We start from the raw sequence: 27,402 nt of genomic DNA on the forward strand, positions 1-27,402 counted from the left end.
TGACAGACCACGTGACTTTGGCGCATGGCAACAAAATCAAAAAACTCCATCAAGCGCTAGCATTTCCAGCACCGGTGATCATTCATTCTGCGGTCCTAATCCCTACTTGCATTTTATTTGCCCCAAAAACATATATGTGAACACGGCAGGTCCGTACAAAGCCAGACTTCACGAAAAGGCAAAAAAAAAAAAAAAAAAAAAAAAAAAGAGGAACAAAATCAGAGGAGTGAAAGAGTCAGACCCATACAAGCATACAGAGTGGAGTAAGGACGTTAGCCTGCTGCCCAGCTTTCATCACGCACATATTTACTATTATATGGTCCTAAGTGTGAGTGCATACACTCACAAAATGTTTAGTGACTTCAGATCCCTGCAACAAGCCCAGGTCCAGTTTACTTTGGTGATTTGGACTATTCCATTTCACAGCTGTTGTTACATTTTTGTCCTTTATCTCCTGTACAGGCCAACGCAATCTAATTGTTGTTTCAGGTTGTAGTGTTACACAACATTTTCAGATCTAATAGAAATAAAATGAGTTTCGTAATTCATTCAATTTGTCTTTATTTATAACTGGCATTATTGTTTCATTCTATTATAGAATCTTCCAAAAAAGAGGCTAAATTGTATTCCGTCATACTTTATTAGCTGCTTCGGTGAAAAAATAATCAACAATGCAATAAAAAAAAACATATCAAAACAACTTACTGGAAAAACGTTATTCATCACTTGATTGCTTCAATACAACACTTGGGCACATATATGCTTGACTTTTCGTGGCTGTATTGATATTGCTCTCTTTTTCTTAACTGATCAAATCTTGCTGTGGTAGCAGCTAGGGCTGCCATGATTACGTCGACATTCGTCGACTCTTTGTTACTTCGGAAACATGGCTTGAACAATTTCTCTTCCACATCGGAATCCAATAAAAACCGTTCTCTTTACCCATCGGCTTCCGGCTGTCATGCAACTGGCCCTTGCCAGTTAATGCAACAATAATGCAACAGCTTCTTCCCATTCCCATTCTTCATGTTTCTTTTTATCGTTGTGTGACTTTACTTGTGAAAGCCTCTCTGCGCTAGTACCGCTTGCCACTCGCACCTACAATCCTTTGCGGTTTTATCCCGGAAATGACATTTTATGCGTACTTGTGCATACTTCCGTACTCGTGGTACGCCATCAGTCGGAGACCAAGTAGTTTTCCAATCCGGTCTTTAATTTTGACATCATTAGCCGTGCCTGGGCCCAAGCTCCGCTGCAAGTCCCTAGGGCTGTGTTCCAATCCAGCAACCACACTCTTCGTAGTGCGCATTTGGAGACCAATTACGTCACAGCGACAGCTGTCCCAACTCGAAGTGGTACTCCAAATGCGGTCGACCAATGCGCCAACGATGGCCCCAAATTTGAAGTGTGGTCTGGTGTAGACTTCATGGTCCCATATATCCCACAATTCATAGCGCTGTGGAGGATGTGGATAATTTTGCCACGAAAATACGTGTGACGGCTGAAGTGGGTGGCCGAGGAGTAAACTTTCAAAAGGAAGTACTGAGTATTATGTCACTTATTTACAGTGGGGCAAAAAAGTATTTAGTCAGCCACCGATTGTGCAAGTTCCCCCACTTAAAATGATGACAGAGGTCAGTAATTTGCACCAGAGGTACACTTCAACTGTGAGAGACAGAATGTGAAAAAAAATCCATGAATCCACATGGTAGGATTTGTAAAGAACTTATTCGTAAATTAGGGTGGAAAATAAGTATTTGGTCACCTCAAACAAGGAAAATCTCTGGCTCTCACAGACCTGTAACGTCTTCTGTAAGAAGCTTTTCTGTCCCCCACTCGTTACCTGTATGAATGGCACCTGTTTGAACTCATCTGTATAAAAGACACCTGTCCACAGCCTCAAACAGTCAGACTCCAAACTCCGCCATGGCCAAGACCAAAGAGCTTTCGAAGGACACCAGGAAAAGTATTGTAGACCTGCACCAGACTGGGAAGAGTGAATCTACAATAGGTAAGCAGCTTGGTGTGGAAAAAATCAACTGTGGGAGCAATCATCAGAAAATGGAAGACATACAAGACCACTGATAATCTCCCTCGATCTGGGGCTCCACGCAAGATCTCATCCCGTGGGGTCAAAATGATCATGAGAACGGTGAGCAAAGATCCCAGAACCACACGGGGGGACCTGGTGAATGACCTGCAGAGAGCTGGGACCAAAGTAACAAAGGTCACCATCAGTAACACACTACAACGGCAGGGAATCAAATCCCGCAGTGCCAGACGTGTTCCGCTGCTGAAGCCAGTGCATGTCCAGGCCCGTCTGAAGTTTGCCAGAGAGCACATGGATGATACAGCAGAGGATTGGGAGAATGTCATGTGGTCAGATGAAACCAAAGTAGAACTTTTTGGTATAAACTCAACTCGTCGTGTTTGGAGGAAGAAGAATACTGAGTTGCATCCCAAGAACACCATACCTACTGTGAAGCATGGGGGTGGAAACATCATGCTATGGGGCTGTTTTTCTGCCAAGGGGACAGGACGACTGATCCGTGTTAAGGACAGAATGAATGGGGCCATGTATCGTGAGATTTTGAGCCAAAACCTCCTTCCATCAGTGAGAACTTTGAAGATGAAGCGAGGCTGGGTCTTCCAACATGACAATGATCCAAAACACACCGCTCGGGCAACAAAGGAGTGGCTCCGTAAGAAGCATTTGAAAGTCCTGGAGTGGCCTAGCCAGTCTCCAGACCTCAACCCCATAGAAAATCTGTGGCGGGAGTTGAAAGTCCGTGTTGCTCGGCGACAGCCCCAAAACATCACTGCTCTCGAGAAGATCTGCATGGAGGAATGGGCCAAAATACCAGCTACTGTGTGTGCAAACCTGGTAAAGACCTATAGTAAACGTTTGACCTCTGTTATTGCCAACAAAGGTTATGTTACAAAGTATTGAGTTGTATTTTTGTTATTGACCAAATACTTATTTTCCACCCTGATTTACCAATAAATTCTTTACAAATCCTACCATGTGGATTCATGGATTTTTTTTTTTTTTCACATTCTGTCTCTCACAGTTGAAGTGTACCTCTGGTGCAAATTACTGACCTCTGTCATCATTTTAGGTGGGGGAACTTGCACAATCGGTGGCTGACTAAATACTTTTTTGCCCCACTGTATGTGCAAATGCTTAATAATGAAGAACATTAAAGTATTGTTGGTGGCCACATGTCGACAAAGTTATGTGACATTAATGATGTTTGTACTAACTCTGTTTTAAAGCCTTTACTTTAAAATGTATGCCGTTCAATGGTTGACCTTAATCTTATGGAGAATGGGATGATTTTATGGAGAATTAAATTCAGTAATATATCCACAAACACAACAAATTGAAAGCCAGTGAATACTGCTCGGTTTGCAATCCTGAATAACACGACACAAGCAGGATTCACTTAAGGCTGGGCGATAAGGTCTAAAATCTATATCACGGTATAATTTGAAGCATGTGCGGTAATGATATATATGACGATATAGTATATTCTTTCTTCTATATAATGTACTTTACACACTTTAAAGTCACACTTAAAATCCTTTAATTTTCTTAAAAATCGACAGTGTGCTTTGTATGAATTATGGTTGTGCTTACTGACCGATTATACATAGCACATGGCGTGCAGAAATCTTTCAAAGAATGTTTTAGTACGACTTTGGTAAGTTATGAAGGCACATTGCTTGATGGAGTCAGGAGCCACGCGAGTTATCTGGGTCCTAAATTCCATCTCTTCAGGTCCCAAAGTCAAACGAACACTGCGGCATACTGAGAGTTAAAAACTGTCTAAATTCTTTCATCTGTAATAAAATGATCAGTGTTGCTGCTCCGCCAGGTGTAACAATTAAGTCTAACATCCAGTGTCGCAAAATCAATCAATCTAGAGCAGTGTCACAAACCACGGAGGCCCCAGGAAAGTGCAATCAAACGATGAGTTTATTAACAGCCCGGAGAAAAGATCAACATATGTCTTCTGACTAAAGCAGTGGGAATGACAGATTAAAATAGGTTCCAGACATTAGTCACAGTTAATGGTGCATCTTGTACATCTTTAATGGCTATAAGCAGACATAGAACTTCTCTTTTCTATAACACCTTCCATACAAGGTAATAAGCTTCAAGCCCTCAGGGTCTCTGGGGCTAATTATTGACTCTGGTCATCTGTTGGCAAGTAGAGTAAAATATAGTGAGACACCAAATGAGTTAAGGCCTCAGGCCGGACACATTCCTAGATTATATGTGTTATATGTATTTTAAGCATGCATGCAATCATCCTTCTATGTTCTAGTTTCCCTCAGCATGTATCACCTGGACAGTCACGCCAGTGAAGCTTAAGACCCTTAATGAACCGAACATCAACTCAAAATAAGCACAGATATGCAATGTGTATAAAATACTTCTAACCGCACTTGTAATAAAAGTTAACATAATGGAAGGATCCTCAAATGGACATCTTCAATAAACAACTGTAATGCAATATCAATACTGTGAAAAATATTATTAGATGAAATAATGCTGTAAAGAATGTTATTAATGCAATTATAATGATGCAGATTATATGGCAGCAATAAAATAATTTCTGTATCTCCACACCAGGCATCATGAAAACCGAATTTATGAAATTCAACAGAGTTAGAAGTTAGCAGGAAGTTAGCTCGCTAGTTTCCACCTAAGCATGATATAGCATGTTCTGACTGAGATATTAGTGAAACAAATTAAAATGTACAGCCATGCTATCACTTTCAACATAAATGAAGACGGAAAACTAAACAGCAGTGATGTTTGCAGGGTTACTGAAGTTGGACTATTTGCTATATATTGTGCTACGCGATCGCTAGCGACACAGGTACGTTAGCATAACATTAGCACAGTGAAGCTGAAGGACGAACACTAACTTTTTTCCACTTGATAAAAGTTAACGTGAGGGATTCTGGTGGTTAGGGACAAAAGCAATCACATAGCAGGATGCTATACACAGGCCAAACTTCAGTCAGGAGAACAACTGAGATAATCCATCCATAATAAGTGGTTCGTTTTTAATGTACTGCTGCACAAGTTAGGTGGTAGTTGCATCATAAGGTTTTAAAAACTGAGCTTTAAAATGATTAGTGGTAATAAAGACCAAGAGAGGCCGACAGTGATCACTGAGTGTTTTTAGGGGCTTTTTGAGATAAAGTAGAACAAGATATAAAGCAATAAACCATGTTAAAAACACACAAGCCTTATTAAAGGCGAAGTAGTTTGGGCCTGGAATTAGCCATTGAAGACTTGATTTAAAGTACGCATCGAGCTGAGAACGTGAAAAATTCCTAGATGTGTTCTCGTTCCTCCTGTTTTATCAAGCATGCATTGGTGGTGACTTGTGTGTACTTAGTACAGCTAAATATCCTAGAATGCATTTCATCCAAACGCCAAACACGGCAATGGTAGATGAGCGCGGCTAAAACTTAAATATTACTCTATATCTAAAATCACAAAATAAAAGTTATTTTAATGTGACTGTAGCTGTGTAAGCTTCAGATATCTGCTCGATTCAGCAAGATATACATTTCCAAAGTGATCCGACATTTTTGGGGATGTCTTTTACCCACCAGCTCCATAGCTGACCGGGAGATCGAGGATCACTAGAGCCGGTGAGAACAGCGGACTCCCAGCACATCGTTTTCAGCAATATTTTCTCATCGATTTGATGGTCACTGTTAGTGGTGCAACGGGTAAAAAATCTCACGGTTCGGATCGGATCACGGTTTTAAGTCACGAATTGGATCAGCAAAAACAGGAAAAAAAAGACAAAAATTCGACTCGCCATTTACTTAAGTATTTTTGCCTCTTAAAAAACATTCAACTGAAGACTCATTCCACGCACTTATATAAAAACAAATTAAGGTACAATATAGGGGTGGGCGATATAAATGATATAAACGATATAAATTTGACCAACGATAGAGATTTTGACTATATCGCTCTATCGAGATAGCGCATGTTGATGATGTCATCAAGCTGTGCCTGTTTTGGTCGAAAGCATCGCAGCGGCTACAACCATTATCATCTGCAAATTATGGCGACAGTCATAGCAAAGAGATGAAGCACTTTAGAAATATGGGGAAAGCCAAAAACTGCGCTTCCTCCACTTCCGTAACATTGATTCATTAATGTTGAATTCTCTCGCAGCTGCTCTATTCCCATGTTGTTGCAGTATATTAATAACTAACCTCGTATTGTGGATGAATAATCTCAGTTGTTCTCCTGACTGAAGTTTGGCCCGTGTACAGCATCCTGCTATGCGATTGCATTTGTCCCTGACCACCAGAATCCCTCACGTTAACTTTTAATGAGTGGAAAAAAAGTTGGCGTTCAGTCAGTTTGTCTCCACTGTCTATTGTTATGCACACCATTTTTTCCTCCTCCAAACTCCAAGAGATAAGGCCCTCCTTTAATCCATGTGCTAGAGTCTCGCCTGTGTGATCCTCGGGGAAAAAGGCAGTTTGTAAGCACCGACTTTTCATGGTGAAGTCCCTGGTAACATAATGGACTGTCAGGCTCATGTAAGGCTCCATAGTTTGACTCGACCATAAGTCTGTCATTGCCGCAAAATGTTGTACTGCTTGTAATTCCGTTGAATAAAGAAACAATAATTTTTGCCTTTTTAAAAAAAAATTAAAACCACTTTGTAACTGATGTGATGTTCTATAATGTAGAATCCATATCATTTATAGTTTACAAATGACAAAATGTTTACACAAAATCATGACAGTTTACATGATATCACCCACTACTAACATTACTTTAATTACTGTATCTTTTGAAAAATTACCGCTATTTAGACAGCACAAGAATATTCAACAGGAGCAAGTTTCATTTTATCTGGTTTTACCACCATACTGTTCACCAAAACGGCAGCAAACCTTCACCATCTTATCCAGAAGGGTCACCTCTTCACCCTGACTGAAAATGTCTGGAGCACACCAACAGATATTTGGAGATGGAAGAGAACTGGATATCAGCTCGTCTCACAGCTGCTATCCAGGCTGGACGCCTTCGTTTGGTAACATCGATACACGAGCTGCCTCATGTTGCTTCCAGGTTGGGAAAGAATGAAAAGATAAACCCTTTTCAAGCTTATTGTCTTGCTGGTCGTGTGATCGAACATTGCAGCCAACCACCCAGCAAATACGAACCATGGCTGTTGTGTGTGCCTTCGCTCCTTTTTCGCTTGCACTTTGCTTTGACCCCAAAAATGGCGCATCAGACCAAAATCCTTTCCACGCCCACCCCCGTGACATCACGCTCCAAAGCCCTATATAAGTGAAAAGCGAGATTACATCAAAGGGAACTTTAGTTTCATCTGGATCAAGTGTAAGTTTGTTTGAGTGGGACTCCTTCTTTGTGTGTATATATGGAAGTCCATATATACAGGGTGCAGCATCCCCTGGGTAAAGGTGGTGGTATGCAGGGAGCTCAGTGACTTTTTCAAGTTCTTGTTGCAGCTGATGACTTTCTTTTTGTAGCTGCTTCTGGGGTTTCACCTTGAAGCTTCATAGGTATTGTTGTCACTGAGTGTAGTAATGTTTATTTGCTCTGCTTCTTCTTGTCAGGGATAAAATACATATCTATACTTTTGTGTCTCAGCTGAGTAACAGGAGGAGAAGAGTCTGGTGGAGCAGCAGAGGAACAGTTTCAGCCATTTGGACTCAGCTCAGCCACTACAGAGGAAACAATGACTTCAACACAGGAGGTGAGAAAATATCTCAGCTACACTGTTATTGAAACTGTGTGCACAGCTGGTTGTTAACAGCAGCTTTATATTTTCCATCCTGGGCTCCTCCACACATACAGAATGTACGTCACAAACAGAAACCACAGAAGTTACAAGAAAATACGGAGATCATATTTTATCAGCACACAATTGGGGGGGGGGAACAATGTCATCAGTTCAACTCAAACTTTTCCAAAGAGGAAATATTTTTTCCCAACAAACAATTTCTTCAATAATGTTTTCTTTCCATTTTCTTTATTATCAGTTGAACTCAGTTTTTTTTTTTTTTTTGTTGTTTTTCTTTTTTATGAAGTAAGGCAAATTTATTTGTATAGCACAATTCAACAACAAGGTGATTCAAAGTGCTTTACAGAGACATTAGAAACAAAAACAAATAAAAAGCATGATTTAAACATGTAACAGCTTTTTTCCAGTGATCAATATTTCTTCATTGTAGCACATCATTGCAATGTGATACTATCACCAGAAGGTGGCGGTAAAACAACTACAATGTGTTTGTTGACAACTTTAATTCCACTAATGGAGTTTCAGTTTGTTCCACGACTGCATTTCACTCACTGCCTCTGTTTGTATCTCTGTCACTGCAGGACCAACATGGAGCGAGACGTCAGCGCTCTCAGGAGGCCGACAAACCTCACAGAAGAAAGGGGGAGAAGAAATACAGCTGTGAGGAGTGTGGGAAGGATTTTATTTGTCCTGCAAACTTAAAAAGACACCAACTCATCCACAGTGGAGTTAAACCGTACTGTTGTGAGTTCTGTGAAAAGTCTTTTACCCAGGCTGCAGACTTAAAATCACATCAACTCATCCACGTTGGAGTTAAAGCATTCAAATGTGACTTGTGTGAAAAGTCTTTTACCCATCCTGGAAGCCTAAAAAGACATCAACTCATCCACAGTGGAGTTAAAGCATACAGATGTGACTTGTGTGGAAAGTCTTTTACCCACCTTGAAAGCTTAAAAATACACAAAGTCACCCACAGTGGAGTTAAAGCATACAACTGTGACTTGTGTGGAAAGTCTTTTAGCCAGGCTGCAAGCTTAAAAACACACCAACTCATTCACAGTGGAATTAAGGCATTCAGCTGTAAGTTGTGTGGAAAATCATTTACCCAGTCCCAAAACTTAAAAAAACATCAAGTTACCCACTCTGGAATTAAGGCGTACAGCTGTGACATTTGTGGAAAAACTTTCAGCCATGTAGGGTACAGAAATATTCACCTACGGATTCACACTGGCAATGATGTTTACTGCTGTGATCAGTGTGGCAAACTGTTTACAACAGATGCACAGTTACAAAGCCACATGTTTAGCCACACTGAGGAGAGACCTTATAAATGTGACCTGTGTGATAAGGCTTTTAAAGAGCCAAGTTCCCTGAAAAAACACCAACAGATCCACACCAGAAAAAAACTCTACAAGTGCAGTTACTGTGAGGTATGTATTTTTCTTTTTAGACTTGCACTTATTTTGAAGTATTATGTGAATATAGTTTAATTTCAAAGCTAAACGAGACATAAAAACTTAATGTACAGAATATTCAGTCAAACCTCACACAAACCTTCTGAAACTTTCCTGATGTTGGAAAAAAATGTTTTTAAAGATTCTTCCTTTTCTATCTAACAATCACACTCCAGTGGATACATTGGAGAGCAGCTTTGGGTTACTTTCTTGTGGCATGCAGAGTAGCGCATCCTTAGGTTTAAAAATCAGTCTTTCCATTAAGTAGATTACCTACAAATGATGAGACATTTTCACCCAGTAAGTTGAGTGTTATAATGTAAACAGTAAAAGGTAACCGAATATTGGCAGAGCTGCTCTTTATTTCAGGTGATGTTCAGGATAAAAATATTGAAGGACTGACTCACACTGTCTTTGTGTCTTTGTTTAGAAGCAGAGCGACACAGATGGATCCACTTCTCAACCCTGTCGTCGCTGTGGTGGTGGGAAAGACTTTCGCTGTGACCTTTGTGGAAAAACGTTCAGCCATCATCGAAGTCTAGAACTACATCAACGTAGACACACTGGAGACAAAATGAGCTACTGCAAAGAATGTGGGAGCGGCTTCCCCACGCCAAGTATATTAAAAATACATGAACTTATTCACAGTGGGGTTAAAAAGCATGTCTGTGACCAGTGTGGGTCATCCTTCACCACTGCAGGTCACCTTAAAAGTCATAAACAAGTCCACACAGGAGAGAAACCATACAAATGCAGACACTGTGACAGAACCTTCTCGCGTTCAACTAGTCGTAACGATCATGAGAGTACACACATGGAAGAGAACTTCAGCTGTGACCAGTGTGACAAGAGCTTCAAGAATCTCAGTTCATACTCCAAACACAAACGATACCACGCTGCAAATAAACAGTTTCACTGTTACCAATGTGCAAAAACATTCACTTCATTATCTGCTCTGTGCAATCATCAGCGTCATCATGCAGACCTGGAGTCTCTGGATCACAATGAATCTGAAGAGACAGCAAAGTCCCGTTTGGAGGGTCAGACTTAAAAACCTTGATCAGGCTCCACAGAGTTCAGCTGATTTCACACTTGGATCTGATGAGGTAGCTCTTATTTCCGGACCTGCAGTGAGTAATCCTGAATGTTACACTCAGGAAGCTGAAATTATAAATATGTACGTCAAGTTTTTATTTTTCTTTGATTACCTTTGATGCTCTGTTTCAACATGAATGTTTTTTATTTATTTATTCATTTCATAAGTTACCTCAGTTGAATTCCATGTTCATGTTTAATCCTCCTGTTTTGTAATCTGTGCTCTTAAATTGCTTTTCTCCCAAAAGTCCAAATAATTTTACACCAGTTGCTCGTGAAGCTTCTAATATGAACTAAATTGGTCAACAGGCTTTGAAACAACGACTGATGTGACTTGATACCGAAAATAAATAAAAAATAAAAAAAAATTCAAGCTAAATTTGTGTTGGGCTGTACTTTCATGTAAAACCAGTTTGTGCCAGCAGTTGGAGAAATGACTCACTACAACCATTATTCAGTCTTTAATTCTGGCGTCAATAGCCGGGAATGAGTGCGCTAACATACCTGCAGGTTGCTGTTTTAATGAGTGTTTGATGGAAAATGACAAGAGCGGAGTTTGCGCTCTCCAGTCACATGATAGGTGAGTACTAGTAAATAATTTTTCAGTACTTGTACGTAGGGCTGCACCATTTTGCATAAAATGAGAGTCACGATTTTTTTTGCTTAGAATTGAGATCACGATTCTCTCTCGATTTTTTTTTTTTCCAATATAAATATTTATCGCACTTATTAACTGCACATCAACTTCGTAACAGTTGAGACTGAACATAAAAACAAATGTCTCACTTGTCTACGCTTACGTACAAAATATTTAATATTTACAATACTTGAACAACATTTTGAACAGTATTCTTTGCGTGTGTAAGGTGATGAGAGAGGTAGGTAATAGGTATGTTTCTTAAAATGTAAACCACAAATATTAACAAAATATAACGCTTGACATGACGATATGATAGTTGACCATGGCAGGACCACAACAGAGAACGTAGTCCTTTTTTTATGCAGCCAGCTGCTTAAAGGTGTTTTGCCAAGAACACAAGTCGGTCAACATTTTGAGGCTTCAGTGAGGAACGGAGACACGTTACAATGTCCCCCCTGTGCTGAACACCCTTTCAGAAAGGGAACTTGTGGCAGGAATACAGAGGTATTTTTTTGCCAGTATGGACAGTCTTGGAAATTCTCCCTTGTGTTCCCTCCACCAGACTAAGGGGTCCGCTTCACTATCAATGTTGCTTAAGAGCAAATATGACAGTAGTTCTGAGACGACATCTTGCTCAGGCTGGGATGGTGTCTCATTGCCTTTTGCTGCTTTAAGGAAGCTGCCTAAGGTCTTTCGGCTCTTCTTCATGGGGGCAGCCGGGGATGCAGTTGAGGTGGAACTCAACTAATCTTAACATTCTGTTCCACACCACAGTAATACCTTTAAAATAATAAAGTACAATATAAAAATTTTTCTAAGAATTTAAAATGTGTGAATATCATTATGAGTCTGATGTGATCTGATGTAAACATAATTACCACAACTGAATTTATGCTAGTCATCTCATGTGGGCAGGGATAGCTCAGTAGGTAAAGTGGTCGCCCCATGATCGGAAGGTCGGCGGTTCGAATCCACTTAACGGCTACCCTGAGGTACCCCTGAGCAAGGTACCGTCCCTACACACTGCTCCCCGGGCGCCTGCTTAGTGGGCTGCCCACTGCTTCACTGAGTGAATGGGTCAAATGCAGAGAAAAACAAGTAATTTCCCCATGGGGATCAATAAAGTATCCATTATTATCATTATTATTATGCTAGTCATCTCATGTGTCAGTCTGGCTTTTTTTTTTCTTTTTGTCCTCATGGATGTAGTCCATCTTGGATCCAGAGATGTGGCAATGTCTAACAGCTCCTGTGTGTTTGGATCACTGTACTTTTCCTGAAGGTACCCCAGGACTTTGGACTTAATTGATCGTGTGAGATCCAAGTCATCTTCCTGCACAGCCACAACTGATGTTTCAAAGAGGTGGAGAACCGGTTTCACTGAGATGTTCACATATTGCTCTCCTGACAGGGCATCAGTGAAGTCTGTCAGTGGGCTGAGTGTTTTGTTGAGTGCCTCGAGAACTTCAACATCCTGCCATGTTGGAACCAGGTGTCTAGTCTTCCGATCAGAGGAGAGAACATGTGAAATAGCAGGTAGCTGTTCAAGTACCCTCTGGACCATAGCTTGTCTGGAGCCACATCTTGTTGGACACTCCATTTTAAGCTTGTGCTCTGGTAGCTTAAGCTCATTTTGGGCCTCAGCAAGTTCCCTCTTCCGTCTCCAACTGTAACTGAAGCAGCCCACAATTTTATGTAATATCTATGCACCTAATGCAGACATACCCGCCTTTTTTCATAACCTGTCACAGTATATTTTGGAATTAGAAGGTGCACAAATAGTGGTAGGAGGAGATTTTAATCAAATACTGGATCAAGACCTAGATAGATCACTTCCTAGGAGAGGCACAGAGAGTAAATCTGTAGTTGCCATAAGGCAGATGACCTCAGATTTAGGTCTGAATGATATTTGGCAGACAATGCATCCAGAAGACAGGGAGTATTCCTTTTACTCTCCACCTCATAATGTTTATACTAGAATCGACTACTTTCTTATTTCTGAAGCCTTAGCCAGCAAGCTTTTTGCAGAGACCTACAGCACGATCAATTCTTGGATCTTTCATTGCATTCTCTAACAAGAAAAAATAAAATTTGAATCAGTTCTTGTCATGAACTAATTTATTATTATATTTAAAATCTTACAGTATCATTATCAATATCATTATTGCCTAATTATTATTGTTGTTTAAAACATACAGCTGTATTAATATGAACTATTTTTGTAGTATTATTAATGCTGCTATTGTTGTTTATAATATACATCATACTAGCATACAGCTATTGTTTTTTTTGTTTTTTAAAAAAAAATTAAATTATCAACTTACAAGAGCAGCAAGATGTAGTCTGTGGCCAAAACACTGAAGCTTTGTCCAGTTAAGGGATGCTGCTTTCACAATGTTGGCTCCACTGTCTGTTGTTATGCACACCATTTTTTCCTACTCCAAGAGATAAGGCCCTCCTTTAATCCATGTGCTAGAGTCTCGCCTGTGTGATCCTCGGGGAAAAAGGCAGTTTGTAAGCACCGACTTTTCATGGTGAAGTCCCTGGTAACATAATGGACTGTCAGGCTCATGTAAGGCTCCATAGTTTGAATCGACCATAAGTCTGTCGTTGCCGCAAAATGTTGTACTGCTTGTAATTCCGTTGAATAAAGAAACAATAATTTTTGCCTTTTTAAAAAAAAAAAAATTAAAACCACTTTGTAACTGATGTGATGTTCTATAATGTAGAATCCATATCATTTATAGTTTACAAATGACAAAATGTTTACACAAAATCATGACAGTTTACATGATATCACCCACTACTAACATTACTTTAATTACTGTATCTTTTGAAAAATTACCGCTATTTAGACAGCACAAGAATATTCAACAGGAGCAGGTTTCATTTTTCCCTGGTTTTATTATCACACTGTTCAACAAACGCAGGAAACCTTCACCATCTTATCCAGAAGGGTCACCTCTTCACCCTCACATGGAAGAAGTAATCTGATTGGCATGGTAGTATGTTTGAAGCAGGTCCCTTGTGTAGAGCTGGAACCCAGTCATGATGTGCTTCACCCATTTCATCGGCTGGTTTACTGCAATAATGCCAAATAATTAGCAACTCTATAAATAGAAGGTAGTTCTGCAAAATCACTCAGTAGGATGTTTGTTCTAATTTGCTATGAGCTCAGAGTGCATAGAAAATAAAACTAATAGACTATAAAGAGTGATATGAACATGTTTAGAACTTACCGGAATGAAAATGTCAGGAGCACCAACAGATATTTGGAGATGGAAGAGAACTGCACGTCAGCTCGTCTCACAGCTGCTATCCAGGCTAGACGCCTTCGTTTGGTAACATCGATACACGAGCTGCCTCATGTTGCTTCCAGGTTGGGAAAGAATGAAAAGATAAACCCTTTTCAAGCTTATTGTCTTGCTGGTCGTGTGATCGAACATTGCAGCCGACCACACAGCAAGAACGAACCATGGCTGTTGTGTGTGCCTTTGCTCCTTTTTTGCTTGCGCTTTGCTTTGACCCCGAAAATGGCGCATCAGGCCAAAATCCTTTCCACGCCCACCCCCGTGACATCACGCTACAAAGCCCTATAGGAGGACGCGCTGTCGTGTCATCCATGTTTTCTACAGTCATTGATCTCTATCCGTTCTTTAAGTCTGACGTCACTAGCCGTGTTTGGGCTCAAACTCCGCTGCAGGTCCCTAACGATCAGTGTGGCATCACGGAGAGTTGAAAAACTGTCTAAATTCTTTCATCTGTAATAAAATGATCAGCGTTCTGCTCTTCCAGGGGTAACAATTGAGTTTAACATCCAGTCATCCATGAAAATGGAATTTATGACATTTAATGCAGTTAGAAATTAGCAGGAAGTTAGCTCGCTAGCTTCCATCTAAATATAATATAGCATGTTCTGACTGCGGGATTTTCGAAACAAATTAAGACGTACAGCTCTGCTATCACTTCCAACATAAATGAAGACAGAAAACTAAACAGCAGTGACGTTTGTAGGATTACTGGAGTTTGGCTAGCTGGTATATAATAATGTGCTACGTGACCGCTAGCGACACAGCTATGTTAGCATAATATAAACAAGCTAACCTTTTTCCACTCAATAAAAGTTAACGTGAGGATTCTCGGTGGTCAGGAGGACCAAATGTAATCGCATGGCAGGATGCTGTAAACGGACCAAACTTCAGCCAGGAGAACAACTGAGATAATTCATTCATAATAAGTGGTTCGTTCTTAATGTACTGCTGCACGAGCTAGGCGGTAGTTGGGTTAGTCATTCATATACTGCTGCATGGGCTGGGCTGTAGTTACATCCTAAGGTTTTAAAAACTGAGCTTAAATAAATGATTAGCAGTAATAAAAGCCGAGGGAGGTCAACAGTGATCACTGACTGTTTTTAGGAGCTTTTTGAGATCAAATAGAAGAAAATACAAAACATTAAACATGTTAACAACACAAAAGCCATATTAAACGCAGACTACTTTAGGCCCGGAAGCAGGATTTGTCACGTCATCACTTAAAGACCGGATTAGGGAAACGAAAGAGCAGGTACTTTGTGTGTGTTCAGCGAAGTTGTGTCACGCCACCGCACTGCAACAAATCACCGCAGAGCAGGAAGAAGGGGGCGGAGTCTTTTTTGATATAGAGAAAGTGTATGATATGATGTGGAGGGAAGGTCTATTAATAAAAATGAGGTAAATGGGTATAAATGGTCGAATGTTCAGATGGATTAAGGATTTTTTGGAAGGCCGACGAATAATAGTGAGGATTGGGAGGAGTTATTCGGAGAGTTTGCCGATAGAAAATGGAACGCCACAAGGAAGCATAGTTAGCCCGTTATTGTTTTCACTGCTGATAAATGATGTGTTTAAGAACATAGAGGGTGGGATGGGGCAATGTGGGCAAGAGGACAAAGGTTAGACTTTTTGGTAAAGAAAGTGCAGGGGGCAATCACAGAAATAGAACAGTGCTCATATAAATGGGGGTTTAAATTCTCAGCTGATAAGACTAAAATAATGGTTTTTACAAGAAAAAGAGTTGGTGTTGACATCAGGGTCAGATTATATTGATAAGAATTAGAAAGGGTAAAACAGTTTAAATTTTGGTGGTTGTGGATTGATGAAAGGGTGATGTGGTAGGACTTGACTTAAGCGGCCAAAGAAGTGCAGGAGGCTGATGCTGTCCAGTGTAGCAAGTGATTTATTCACCATTTTGTGACCCAAATAATATTTACAAAGAAACAAATAAGAAACTCAAATTAACTCAGTTCAAATAAACATAAGTGAACTTAAATCAACGGAAATTAAGGTCAAACTGCACACAGCTACACCGATTGAACCTTTCTCCTCAAACACCTGAGTTCTGCTTAAATAGTCCACTTAACCAAACAATTTCTCCTCTCGACTATTCCATTCAGTAGGTAGGTAAGATGAACATGATTATATTCAAACCTCTACTGCCACTCTTTACTAGCAACATAAACTCTATGGTGTAATCAATACATATTACATCAATAAATGTATTTATCCATAAACCCTCTAAAATCAACTTTATTAAATTATAAGAGTTCTTCCCCTTATGCACTTGGTCTCTTCCTGTGACCTCAGATGAACCCAGAAGCTATAAAGCAGGAAGTAAAACTACATTTCCTCCTTTTGTTTCTGGAAGACAGGTAGGTAAGGTAGGTTCTAAACAATACAAATTAACAGTTGAAGTAAATAACATGTTAACTTAACAAACTTGTATGAATTGATTTAAACCAAGATGTTATATTATATAATCTGTAAAAGTGCAAAACATAAACAAACCCGGGATATTAGATGTTTGCCTATTGCAGATTACATGCGAAATATGGTTAAATCAAAACAAGAATGTTAACTAAGAATATGGACAAATCGTACTTTCACCCACTTTGTCACAGGTGACATGGACTGTACATATTCAGAAAATAATAGACCAATGCAAGAAAGTAGTGATGGCCAAATGAAGCTTTCTGAAGCTTGTATTGAAAAACGGTTCATTACTCGAAGCTTTTCAACACCGTCCTCTCTGATGACATCTGGTGGCCAAAAATATGAAGAGCAGCTTGAATCCACAAAATAAAACCAACTGCTTCATTAAGATTGCCCACTCACTCTACAGAGTGGAATTCTATCTAATATTGGGCCGCCGTTGTGTTGCTTTGAACGTGTATTTTATTTTATTTTTTTGGTGGTTAAAAAAAATGGTTTATTTGTTTAATAAATAATTTTGACCAGTAAACTCTCCTTGTTTAAACATGCACCATTGTGTGGTCTTTCTTTGCTTGAGACTTCTTGATGTTGGTAAATACAATAATTGAAAAATACCACGTTACATATGATAATGTACAACACATTATGGAATATGCTTCTGCTGTGAGGTCCTGCCTCCATGCACTTATGCAATTAACCGCTAGACTGGTATATATATAAATAATATTATATTAGGGAAATTTTCCTATACATGTTTTTGACCTGGGGGTAGAATTGATTGTGAAAGGGAAAATGCTTATGAACTTGCAAACTAAAAGCATGATGCATTTAAGGTAACCCTTTTTCATTTTTATTTAAGAAGAAAATTTGTTCCACTGTGCGATGGCCGAAACTGTTCCTTTTCGTGGAGATAATTTCTCCTGCCTTAAGGAAAATCCCTTCACATGGCCCAGAGGATGCTGGAGCGCAGAGAAACTGGTAGAGATGCAGTTATACAGTCTACCTGGGCCCCACAAACTATCAGCTAAAGAGAATAAATACATTAAATTGCTGCACATTTGGCAGACTAACATTTTCAGATTAATTAAACAATAAAATATATATTTTTACAACATTAAATGTAAAGAGTCAAGTGGAAGTTATTCTACCGAAGCAGTTAGGTTCTAAATGAAGCTTCGGACGTCACTGATCACATGGCTCTGGCCAAACGAAGCAAGCTTCGACACAGTGCTTCTGAAGCAGTGTGCTGATTTTTTTGACACACGCACCAGAGCTTCAGCTTCAAGCGGGCCATCACTACAAGAAAGTGTTGAATATAATGAGGTGCTTAGTGGGAACTGACTGGGGGGCTGATAGGAAATCTTTAAAAGCTTTATATACTGGGTTGATTAGGTCAGTATTGGATTATGGGTGTGTCGTATATAATTCTGCTGTCAGAACAAGTCTTTGTAAGTTGGATGGTATCCAATATCAAGCATTAAGACTTTGCTCAGGCGCATTCAAAACAACATCTGCAGCAGCTGTACAGGTAGAAATGGGAGAAATGCCATTACAAATAAGAAGAGAGCAACTGGCATTGAATTACTGGGCAGGTTTACAAGGACGTGGTCAGGATCATCCGACAAAAACAGTTTTCCAACCATGCTGGGAAAAAGAGAAACATGAATAGAAGAGTTTTGGGTGGACAGTGGGACAGAAAGCAGCTGAACTTAATCTGGACAAGATCAACATAAGTCAAACAGTACCGTTGCCTACAATACCACCATGGATGCTCCCTGATGCAGTAGCAGATTTCACATTGTTAAACAAAAAGAACAAGGAGAGGGGTTTATCTTAAATCTACATACAGCACAGGAATATATTAATCAGTATTAGAGTTATGTCAAAATCTACACAGATGCATCAAAGAATACAGCCAACCAAAGCGGGATAGCCTTTATTGTTCCTGAATTTAATATCAAGGTGGGGAAAAGGATCAGTGACGATTTATCAGTGTACACGGGTGAAATGGTTTCATTATTGTTAGCTGTCCAGTGGGTTGAAGAAACAAAACCACTAAGATCTGTGACATTTTCAGACTTGAGCTCTTCACTGGCCAGTCTGCAAGACTGTCACTCAGACTGCAGACCTGACATTCTGATAGAGATCCAGCAAACATTGTTCAGACTTGTTATGATGGGGCTTATGGTCACATTCTTATGGGTACCAGCGCATCGTGGAGGTAAAGGAAATGAAATGGCAGATAGGACAGCAAAAGTCGCAACAAGGAGACCGATGGTAGATATGGTTATTAGTGTGAGTAGGACGGAGCTCAAGAGTACAGTACGATACAAAATGAAGGAAAGGTGGCAAAAGCAATGGGAGGAAGAGAGGAAAGGGCGATGGTTTTATAAAATCTAAAGGAAAGTGGGGAAAATGAGAAGTACAGGCCGAAACATGATAGAGGATACGATTATATCTCGACTGAGATTCGGACACACTGGTTCAAATAGCACCTTGTTTTTAATAGGTAAACACTGTACAGGGGAGTGACTGCAGTAGGGAACAGGAAACAATAGAACATGTTTCTTGAATTGTCAGAGGTTTGATATTGAAAGGAGACAACTGATCAAAAAGCTGGACGGTATGGAAGTGAAGTTGGACTTGATTGATCTGTTTCGCACGACCTCTTTAAGTGAAAGTTATCAGGCTGTATTTTGGTTTTTAAGGCAGACCCATTTGTTCGAGAGGATTTTATTTTTTATTTTTTTATTTTTTTTGACATTCCGGTCCGCACTCCACACCAGTTGGTGGCGGCAATGCACCCTTTTGCTGTTTGCCAACCGCCAGTAAACCCTATACGGCAGAAGAAGAAGAAGAAGAAGAAGAAGGAAAAAGAAGAAGAAGGGGGCGGAGCACAGTGTGTGTGCAGGAGAGGAGCCGAGCAGAGAGAGCTGCTTTTTCATGAAACGGGAGTAAAGTAGTGAACTTAGAGGAGAGAAAAAAACTAAAGTATCGATCATAAACCACTACCAACGTCCTGATCGATATCTGCATCGATCTGCCCACCCTTGTCTCCTGGATCGTAGCTGAGATCAGCGTGAACCACGTGGGTCTCTGCTCCCTGATCTGTTTCCTGTGTTTGGAAAGAGTTGCAGCTTCATCACGGAGTTTGTGGGCTCATTTAAAGGTAAGCACCATCACATTCAGGGTTAAAAAAGCATTATGTACAGTTCAGTGCGGGCATCGCTATTCAACAGTACCTTTCGGTGCACCTCGTAAATTCAGGAAACTGTACACCTAAACTCACAAGGTTGTTTAAATGATCCTGTAGTTTTCTTCTCCTTTACGAGGATGGCCGGAATATTAGGGGCCTGCTGCATATTCCTTACAGTAGTCACAACCATAGCTAATAGTAATAATTTAATAATAGTAATAAGGTATTTTCAGTACTAAGATCAAATTTGGAGCTTATATTTTGGTCGTTTGTTTTTATTATTATTCTTTTAGTTAAAGTAAAGAAACTAAAATGTTAAGTTATCCTTAGTGTTTTTATTATTTTATTATCATCATATTACTTGGTTTTATCCCAAAAGCTAATATAACAAATAAAATACTCTCAAAATTACATATTTCATTAGTTTGGGGTTGTTTTTGGGTTGGTGAGAAGGGGAAGGATTTTGGGAGAACTACATGTGTTTTATTGAATCTATAAACAGACACACACAGTGCAGTGAGGAATTAAATCCACATTTGGCAGCACTGAAAATTATACAGAGATCTTTGACTTTTGAACTTCTCCCTTAATAGAGATGTTATGTTACCAGATGTTACGCTATGAGTAAAAAAAAAATGCTTGGACACTGCCAGCATAATGGGCAAGTTTTTGATGAGGCTCACGTGCAAACCTAAAGCAGAAGATGAAGATCGCCAAATATGCTTCCAAACCAACATCCTTCTAAGCCAAAGAGTAGAAAATATGATGACGTGTATCTTACCTTTTGCTTCACTTGCACAATTGTGGTGTTGGGTGTAATGCGTTACTATAATTAAATTATTTTTCCACTGAAAAAGTAGAGTAACTAATTACTGTTCATTTTTAGGTATTTTAATTACAGTTACTTACAATGTACTTGTGTTACATTGTAAAATAATTAAACTCGCAGAATATCATTATTTAACTTCAATAATTTATCTTCTAAAGGTAGAAGTAAACTCTGCCGCTTTAACATCGCTGTAGTGTAGCTGCGCGTCATTCCGCGCCAGTTTGCTGCACAGTCGTATTCTAAAGCAGAAGATGTCGGACTCGGCTGAAGCGAGTGGCTGTCTTATGAAATGGACATATTCCCGTCTCTTCACTTTTCTGAAACAAGCAGACCAGAACATTACAGTAATATGTAAGCTATGATCCTTGTTCATCATCCACGGATAACACCGCGGCAACTCCTGCTAAGCAGGCAAAACCTAATTTTACTTCAGCAGCACAGAAAGCGTCTGAAGGTGAGCTTAAAAAATGATTGCAGGCTACATTGTGGAAGAGATGCTACCGCTGCGTACTGTAGAGTCTCCGTCTTTAAAATTTTTTTTTATTATTTAAAGAGTTTAATTTCTATTGTTTGCCCACTGAAGGTTTACAGGGATTTTAAGAAGTATTTAGTTAAATTACTTATTTAGTAATTAAGTTACTTTTCTGACACAGTAATTAGATAAGTATTTTAAATACAATATTGACTAAGTAATTAGTAATTAATGACTTTTTTAAAGTAGGTTTCAATAATCAATTTTCTGATCGAGGTATTAAATCCTGAATCGATTTTAAATATAAAACGTGTATAACTGAAGACAGTAGTGACATCTTTAACCAGGTCTTCCCATTAACACCTCACCTGTCCAGAGGTTCAGTCAATGAGCTTGTCAAGGTCAAATTTATTGATATGGCACATTTCAAACAGCTGATGCTGCACAAAGTGCTTAACAATATAAAAATGGCATTAAAAAGCAACAATGTAATGCAATAATAACTGTATAAAACAATAATAGGACAGTAAGAGAATTAAAACAATAACTAAAACTAATTCAAATAAGACCAAAATGCTTGGGTCATAGTGTGTTAAAAGCCAGGGCATAGAAATGTGTCTTCAGTAATGATTTAAATTGCTCAAGTGTTTGTGCAGATCTAATATTTAAGGGGAGACTATTTCAAAGTCTGGGACCTGCCACAGAGAAGGATCTATCACCACGAGGTTAGTCCGTGGGATGGACAGCATTAGTTTTGAGCTAGACCTCGTGGTTTTTCCTGGAGCATAGGCAGAGAGGAGCTCAGACAGGTAAGGAGGGGCTCGGGCATTAAGTGACTTAAAAACAAAAGGTAAAAGTTTAAATTTGATCCTGTAGGAGACAGGAAGCCAGTGTAAAGAAGCTAAAACTTGGGTTATATGCGCTCTCCATTTGGTACCAGTTAGGAGTCGAGCAGCTGCATTTTGAACCATCTGAAGACGATGGATGGTGGCCTGATCTAGACCATAATACAATGAATTGCAGTAGTCTAATCTGCCAGTAAGGAAAAGGTGAATAACACGCTCAAAGACGTTAGAATCAGAATCAGAAAGGGTTTTATTGCCAAATGTTGAGCGGGTTTAAAACATTAGGAAATTGCTGCGGTGCTTCAGTGCAAACATACTGTTATAAATACTGTTATAAATTAAGCTTAAATAGACATGAAAATAAAAATAAGAATAAGAATTAAAAGTGCTAAGTGGATAGATATATACATGATATATACATGAGTGCAGGTGGTGATCAGTGCCAAACATGGAATGATGCAGTGAACACTGCGTAGGGTCATGTGTTAGTGGTGGGAACAGTCATATGGTTATTGTTCATGTGTCCAACAGCAGAGGGGAAGAAACTGTTCTTATGGCGAGAGGTTCTGGTGCGAATGGACCGGAGCCTCCTGCCTGAGGGGAGCAGGTCAAACAGACTGTGTCCAGGGTGAGAAGGGTCAGCTGAGATCCGAGCTGCACGCCCCAGTGTCCTGGAGGTGTACAGGTCCTGCAGAGATGGGAGTCTGCAGCCAATCACCTTCTCAGCAGAGCGCACAACACGCTGCAGTCTCTGTTTGTCCCTGATAGTGGCTCCAGCGTACCACACGGTGATGGAGGAGGTGAGGATGGACTCGATGATTGCAGTGTAGAACTGCATCATCGTCCGTGTTGGCAGGTTGAATTTCTTCAGCTGCCTCAGGAAGTACATCCTCTGCTGGGCTTTCTTAATGACGGAGGTGATGGTGGGCTCCCACTTCAGGTCCTGGGTGATGGTGGTACCCAGGAAGCGGAATGAGTCCACAGAGGTGATGGGGGTGTCAGTCAGGATGATGGGGGGGAGTGGGGCTGTGTGCTTCCTGAAGTCCACAATAATTAGCCGGGAGGTATGGCTTTACCTTGGCTAGCTGTCTTAACTGAAAAAAGCAGGACTGAACTACTGCACTCACCTGCTTATTCAATTTAAAAGAACCATCAAGGTTGACTCCGAGGTTTTTTACATGTGTTTTACAATAGAAGGAAAGGGTGCCCAGAGTGCTGTTGATATGATTAAAGTTGCCAAAAATGACAACCTCAGTTTTATTTTCATTTAGCTTTAAAAGAATTTAATGACAACCACTGTTTGACATCATCAAGGCAGCGTAATAAGAGCTGGGGACGGTCTGATCCTGCTTTTAAAGGTAGATAAATCTGGAAATCATCAGCAAAACAGTGAAATTAAATGCTGTAGCACGAGAAGATGGAGCCCAACAACAACAACAACAACAACAACAACAACAACAAATAGAGTGCGAACAGGGCAGGACCCAAAAGAGAGCCTTGAGGTACACCGTATTTAAGAGGGGCTATTTTGGAGTTGTGGGGGCCTATATTGACATAAAAAAGACCTTTCTGACAAATAGGACCGAAACCACTGTGAGGCAGATCCTTTTAGGCCCGCATGAAATTCTAGCCGTGATAACAGGATGTCGTGGTCAACCGTGTCAAAAGCTGCTGACAAGTCCAACAATAAAAGGGCAGCACTCATTTTCGTGATTTTCCGCGTCATTTTCGCGAAAATGTAGTTTTGTTTTTTTTCATCAGTGTCTTGTAAGCCTATACTGGTGTTTTTAAAAGTTATGTTTGATTTTATGACTTTCTGTGTCGTTTCTGGGATTCTTAAAGTCAAATTGCACCGCTGGAAATCGTTTGTTTTGATGCATATGCTGTTTGTTTTTTTGTTTTTTTTGTTTTTTGCAAATTTGCAGTATAATATTTATTTTTGTTTTTCCTGCAGTATATAAAAATTGGTGTATTTCAAAAATAAAACTATGAAGACACTTAAAATAAATTATCTTTGGTGGGAAACTATTTTGTGCAACTTTTTTGTATTTACAGTTTTGAGGGATAAGCCTCTTAAATTTCTCTAACTAGAAATATATGTTAAAAAAACAAAACGATTTTCAACTTTTTTGTAGTTTATTGCAATTTATGTAATTACTATGCAATTAATGCATATATTCAAATTTGGGCTATAAATGGTAAATGCCCTGCATTTGTATAGCGCTTTACTCAGTCCCTAAGGACCCCAAAGCGCTTCACACTACATTCAGTCATCCACACACTGGTGATGGCAGCTACATTGTAGCCACAGCCACCCTGGGGCGCACTGACAGAGGCGAGGCTGCCGGACACTGGCGCCACCGGGCCCTCTGACCACCACCAGTAGGCAAACATGGGGTTAGAAACTTGCCCAAGGATATTTGGCATGCAGCCAGGAGGCAGCCTGGGATCAAACCACCGACCTTCTGATTAGTGGCTGACCTGCTCTGCCACCTGAGCTACAGCCACCCCGGTTGTATTGTATTGTTGTATTGATGTATAGCAACTTGAAATGCTCCAAAAATGGCACTACAACATGTAAAAATATAATATAAGCTCTGGCGGACTTGGTTCTATGGTAGGTCTTAAAGGGTTAAGGACATTAAAAAGTACCTGATGCCTGTGACTGTTTACTGACACTAAGTTTGAGACAAACCGTGTCTTTGCAGCTTTTACAGCTTCTTGGTAAGCAGAAAAACGAGTCCTTAAAATCTGTAGGGAAACGTGCAATCTGTCCTTTTTCCATCTCCTTTCGGCGCGTCTGTAGTCACGTCTAAGGGAAGCGCGTATGTTCGTTCAACAACGGCTCTGTTAAATGCTTAGCGCGCACAGTCCTGAGCGGAGCAATAGAGTCCAAGATATCAGTGCAGGTAGAATGAAGAATGTCCGAAAGGTCCTCAACACCTTTACACCCCTCCGACAGCCAAACCCATCTATTCTCTGATTGGATAGTTAAATTTGTGATTGACATGACATTGGCCAATTAGATGAAAGGAAGAAAAATAGGGTCAAAATTTGTACTTGAAACTTGAGTGCAGAGTTTCACACGTATGCACTTTTTGTTACAGTACAGTATTACAACAGTGTATTTACCTGTTCCGTATTCCATATATGTATTCTGTTATTAGCTAGACAAAGAGAATCAACATATTTCACTGTCATAGACATACCTAGTTTTCTTATCAAGCTTTCTTCAAAACAAATGCTAAAAAGATAAATCCATAAATCCCAAATATTCTGAAAGAATTATGTAATCAGCACCATCTCAATATGTGTGATGAATTTAAGGAAACGCTTTATGGCAGAAAAAGCGACTAAAACAATACATGATGGAGCCGAACAGTAACATTACAGAATGTTGGGGGTGTGCGATCCAAACTAATGTGCTACCCATAGCATGCTGCTAAAGCCGTAAACAAATACTTACAAAAATCTAATGTATTATACTACGCAATGTTGTGCGCTTTCAGTTTCCGACTTTTATAACTAATCTATGAAATATATCGGGTGTGACTGCTTTTACTTTATATTTCTGGCACGATGCTGGCCGGCAAGCAGGACAAACATGATCAGACAGGGAGACGTGGCATGTCGTTCCTGAATACTCCACCATTATGAGAAAACAGTGCGGATCATAGACTTCTGACCGCTAACAACAGGCCAAACCATGGTCTCACACTGCCACCTACTGGTTCAAAAATGAATCATATGCTACAAATATCCCGGACTAGTTACCAGGTCTCCTATTAAAACTAGTTAATTTAGGGCATTTTCAAATGAAAATGTCACTTGCTTAAACATAAACGAATTCACAAAAATGTGATCACACGTTGGTGGGTATCACACAAGGTTCACAAGCAACACCAGTTTGCAAAATACAAGAAACAACCGTCAGGTGCTCAAAATGAACCTTAGACTCAAACATTAGAACCGGCTGTTCCCCACAGTATGCCATGTAATAAATGATGTCTAAAAATATCTAGTTTCATGCATTGGTCAAAACACTCAACTCCATGTACACAATGCTCAGCTGAAAACACTTCACAAAAGTCAAGTTGCCCGACATTTACAGAATTTAAAGAAAATGCACTATTTTGGATATATATTGTTATCAGGATGAGGAATGTCTTATATTGGGATATAAGATTTTGGTCTGCTTCTTTTTGTCAGGGATAAAATACATATCTATACTTTTTTTTGTGTCCCAGCTGAGTAACGGGAGGAGAAGAGTCTGGTGGAGCAGCTAATTTCAGCCATTTGGACTCAGCTCAGCCACTACAGACGAAACGATGACTTTAACACAAAAGGTGAGAAATATATCTCAGTTACGCTGTTATTGAAACTGTGTGCACAGCTGGTTGTTAACAGCAGCTTTATCTTTTCCATCCTGGGCTCCTCCATAAATAGAGAATCTACGTTCACAAACAAAAACCACAGAAGTTACAAGAAAATACAAAGATCATATTTTATCAGCACACATGCACACACATGGCAGTCTGTTACACAGGGGGCAGCTCCTGTATCGAATCTTGCTAACTTGAGGTATGTAATCTGTGTAGGACCATGAATTGAAGGAGCCCATGTCTGGCACATATAGGAGTGTACCCTGTAGAGCAGTGATTCCCAAACTTTTTTGCTGGGCCCCCCTTGTTTTACAAGAAAAATGTTCGCGCCCCCCCTTCTCGCGCGTGAACAAACACCCTCCAACCACACACGCCCATATTTTGCTCCATTGTGGTTTGTTTCACACCTCAAACATTTAGTAAACAATTAAGCAAATACAAGTAATCTGCAATAAATTACAGGTAGTAATAAAATAAACTACTAACTCTTTTACGCTGCGTCCGCACCTACACGGGTATTTTGGAAAACGCAGCTGTTTCGTCCACACGTAAACGGCGTTTCGAATCACCAAAAACTGAGTTGTTTTTTTTTTTTAAACGCATGCTCAGTGAGTTCCTCGGGCAGCAGAAATCCAAGGAAGAGGAGGAACCATAATGGGAGGACAGGCCCCTGCACGGTATGTACCACCAGCAGATAGAGGAAGTCCTACCAGTGGCTGGACAAAGCTGGACTGAAAGACAGCACAGAGGCACTAATCATGGCAGCACAGGAGCATGCTCTATGCTCGATAGAGAATGGGGTCTATTATACCAGGCAAGACCCTAGGTGAAGAGGGTGTAAAGTTGACTCCAGCACTTAACAGCAGGGTGCACGATGCTGGCAGGACAAACATGGAACGCCATAACCAAGTTATTG

General features: G+C 40.0%; 1 protein-coding gene across 12 annotated transcripts in view; it reads left to right on the forward strand.

Annotated features, from left to right (window-relative positions):
* Positions 1-27,402, forward strand: part of LOC113029630 (uncharacterized) — a 168,883-nt gene that overhangs the window by 23,311 nt on the left and 118,170 nt on the right. For 2 of the 12 annotated variants that reach the window (XR_013911536.1, XM_080306784.1), the window contains 3 exons: positions 7,673-7,778; positions 8,408-9,256; positions 9,711-12,153. The exons of 2 other annotated variants lie outside the window; for them this stretch is intronic. Coding sequence is in view for 4 of the 10 variants with exons in the window: in XM_080306784.1 (XP_080162910.1) it covers positions 7,761-7,778; positions 8,408-9,256; positions 9,711-10,331 (1,488 nt within the window). In the remaining 6 variants the exon portion in view is untranslated. Of the gene's footprint in view, positions 1-7,638; positions 7,779-8,407; positions 9,257-9,710; positions 12,154-18,584; positions 19,932-26,351; positions 26,451-27,095; positions 27,164-27,402 lie in introns of those variants that run through there. 8 more of the 12 variants (XR_013911539.1, XR_013911540.1, XR_013911537.1 and 5 more) reach the window with 7 other exon arrangements.

Source organism: Astatotilapia calliptera, chromosome 9 (assembly GCF_964374335.1).
Source record: "Astatotilapia calliptera chromosome 9, fAstCal68.1, whole genome shotgun sequence".
Classification (NCBI taxonomy): domain Eukaryota; kingdom Metazoa; phylum Chordata; class Actinopteri; order Cichliformes; family Cichlidae; genus Astatotilapia; species Astatotilapia calliptera.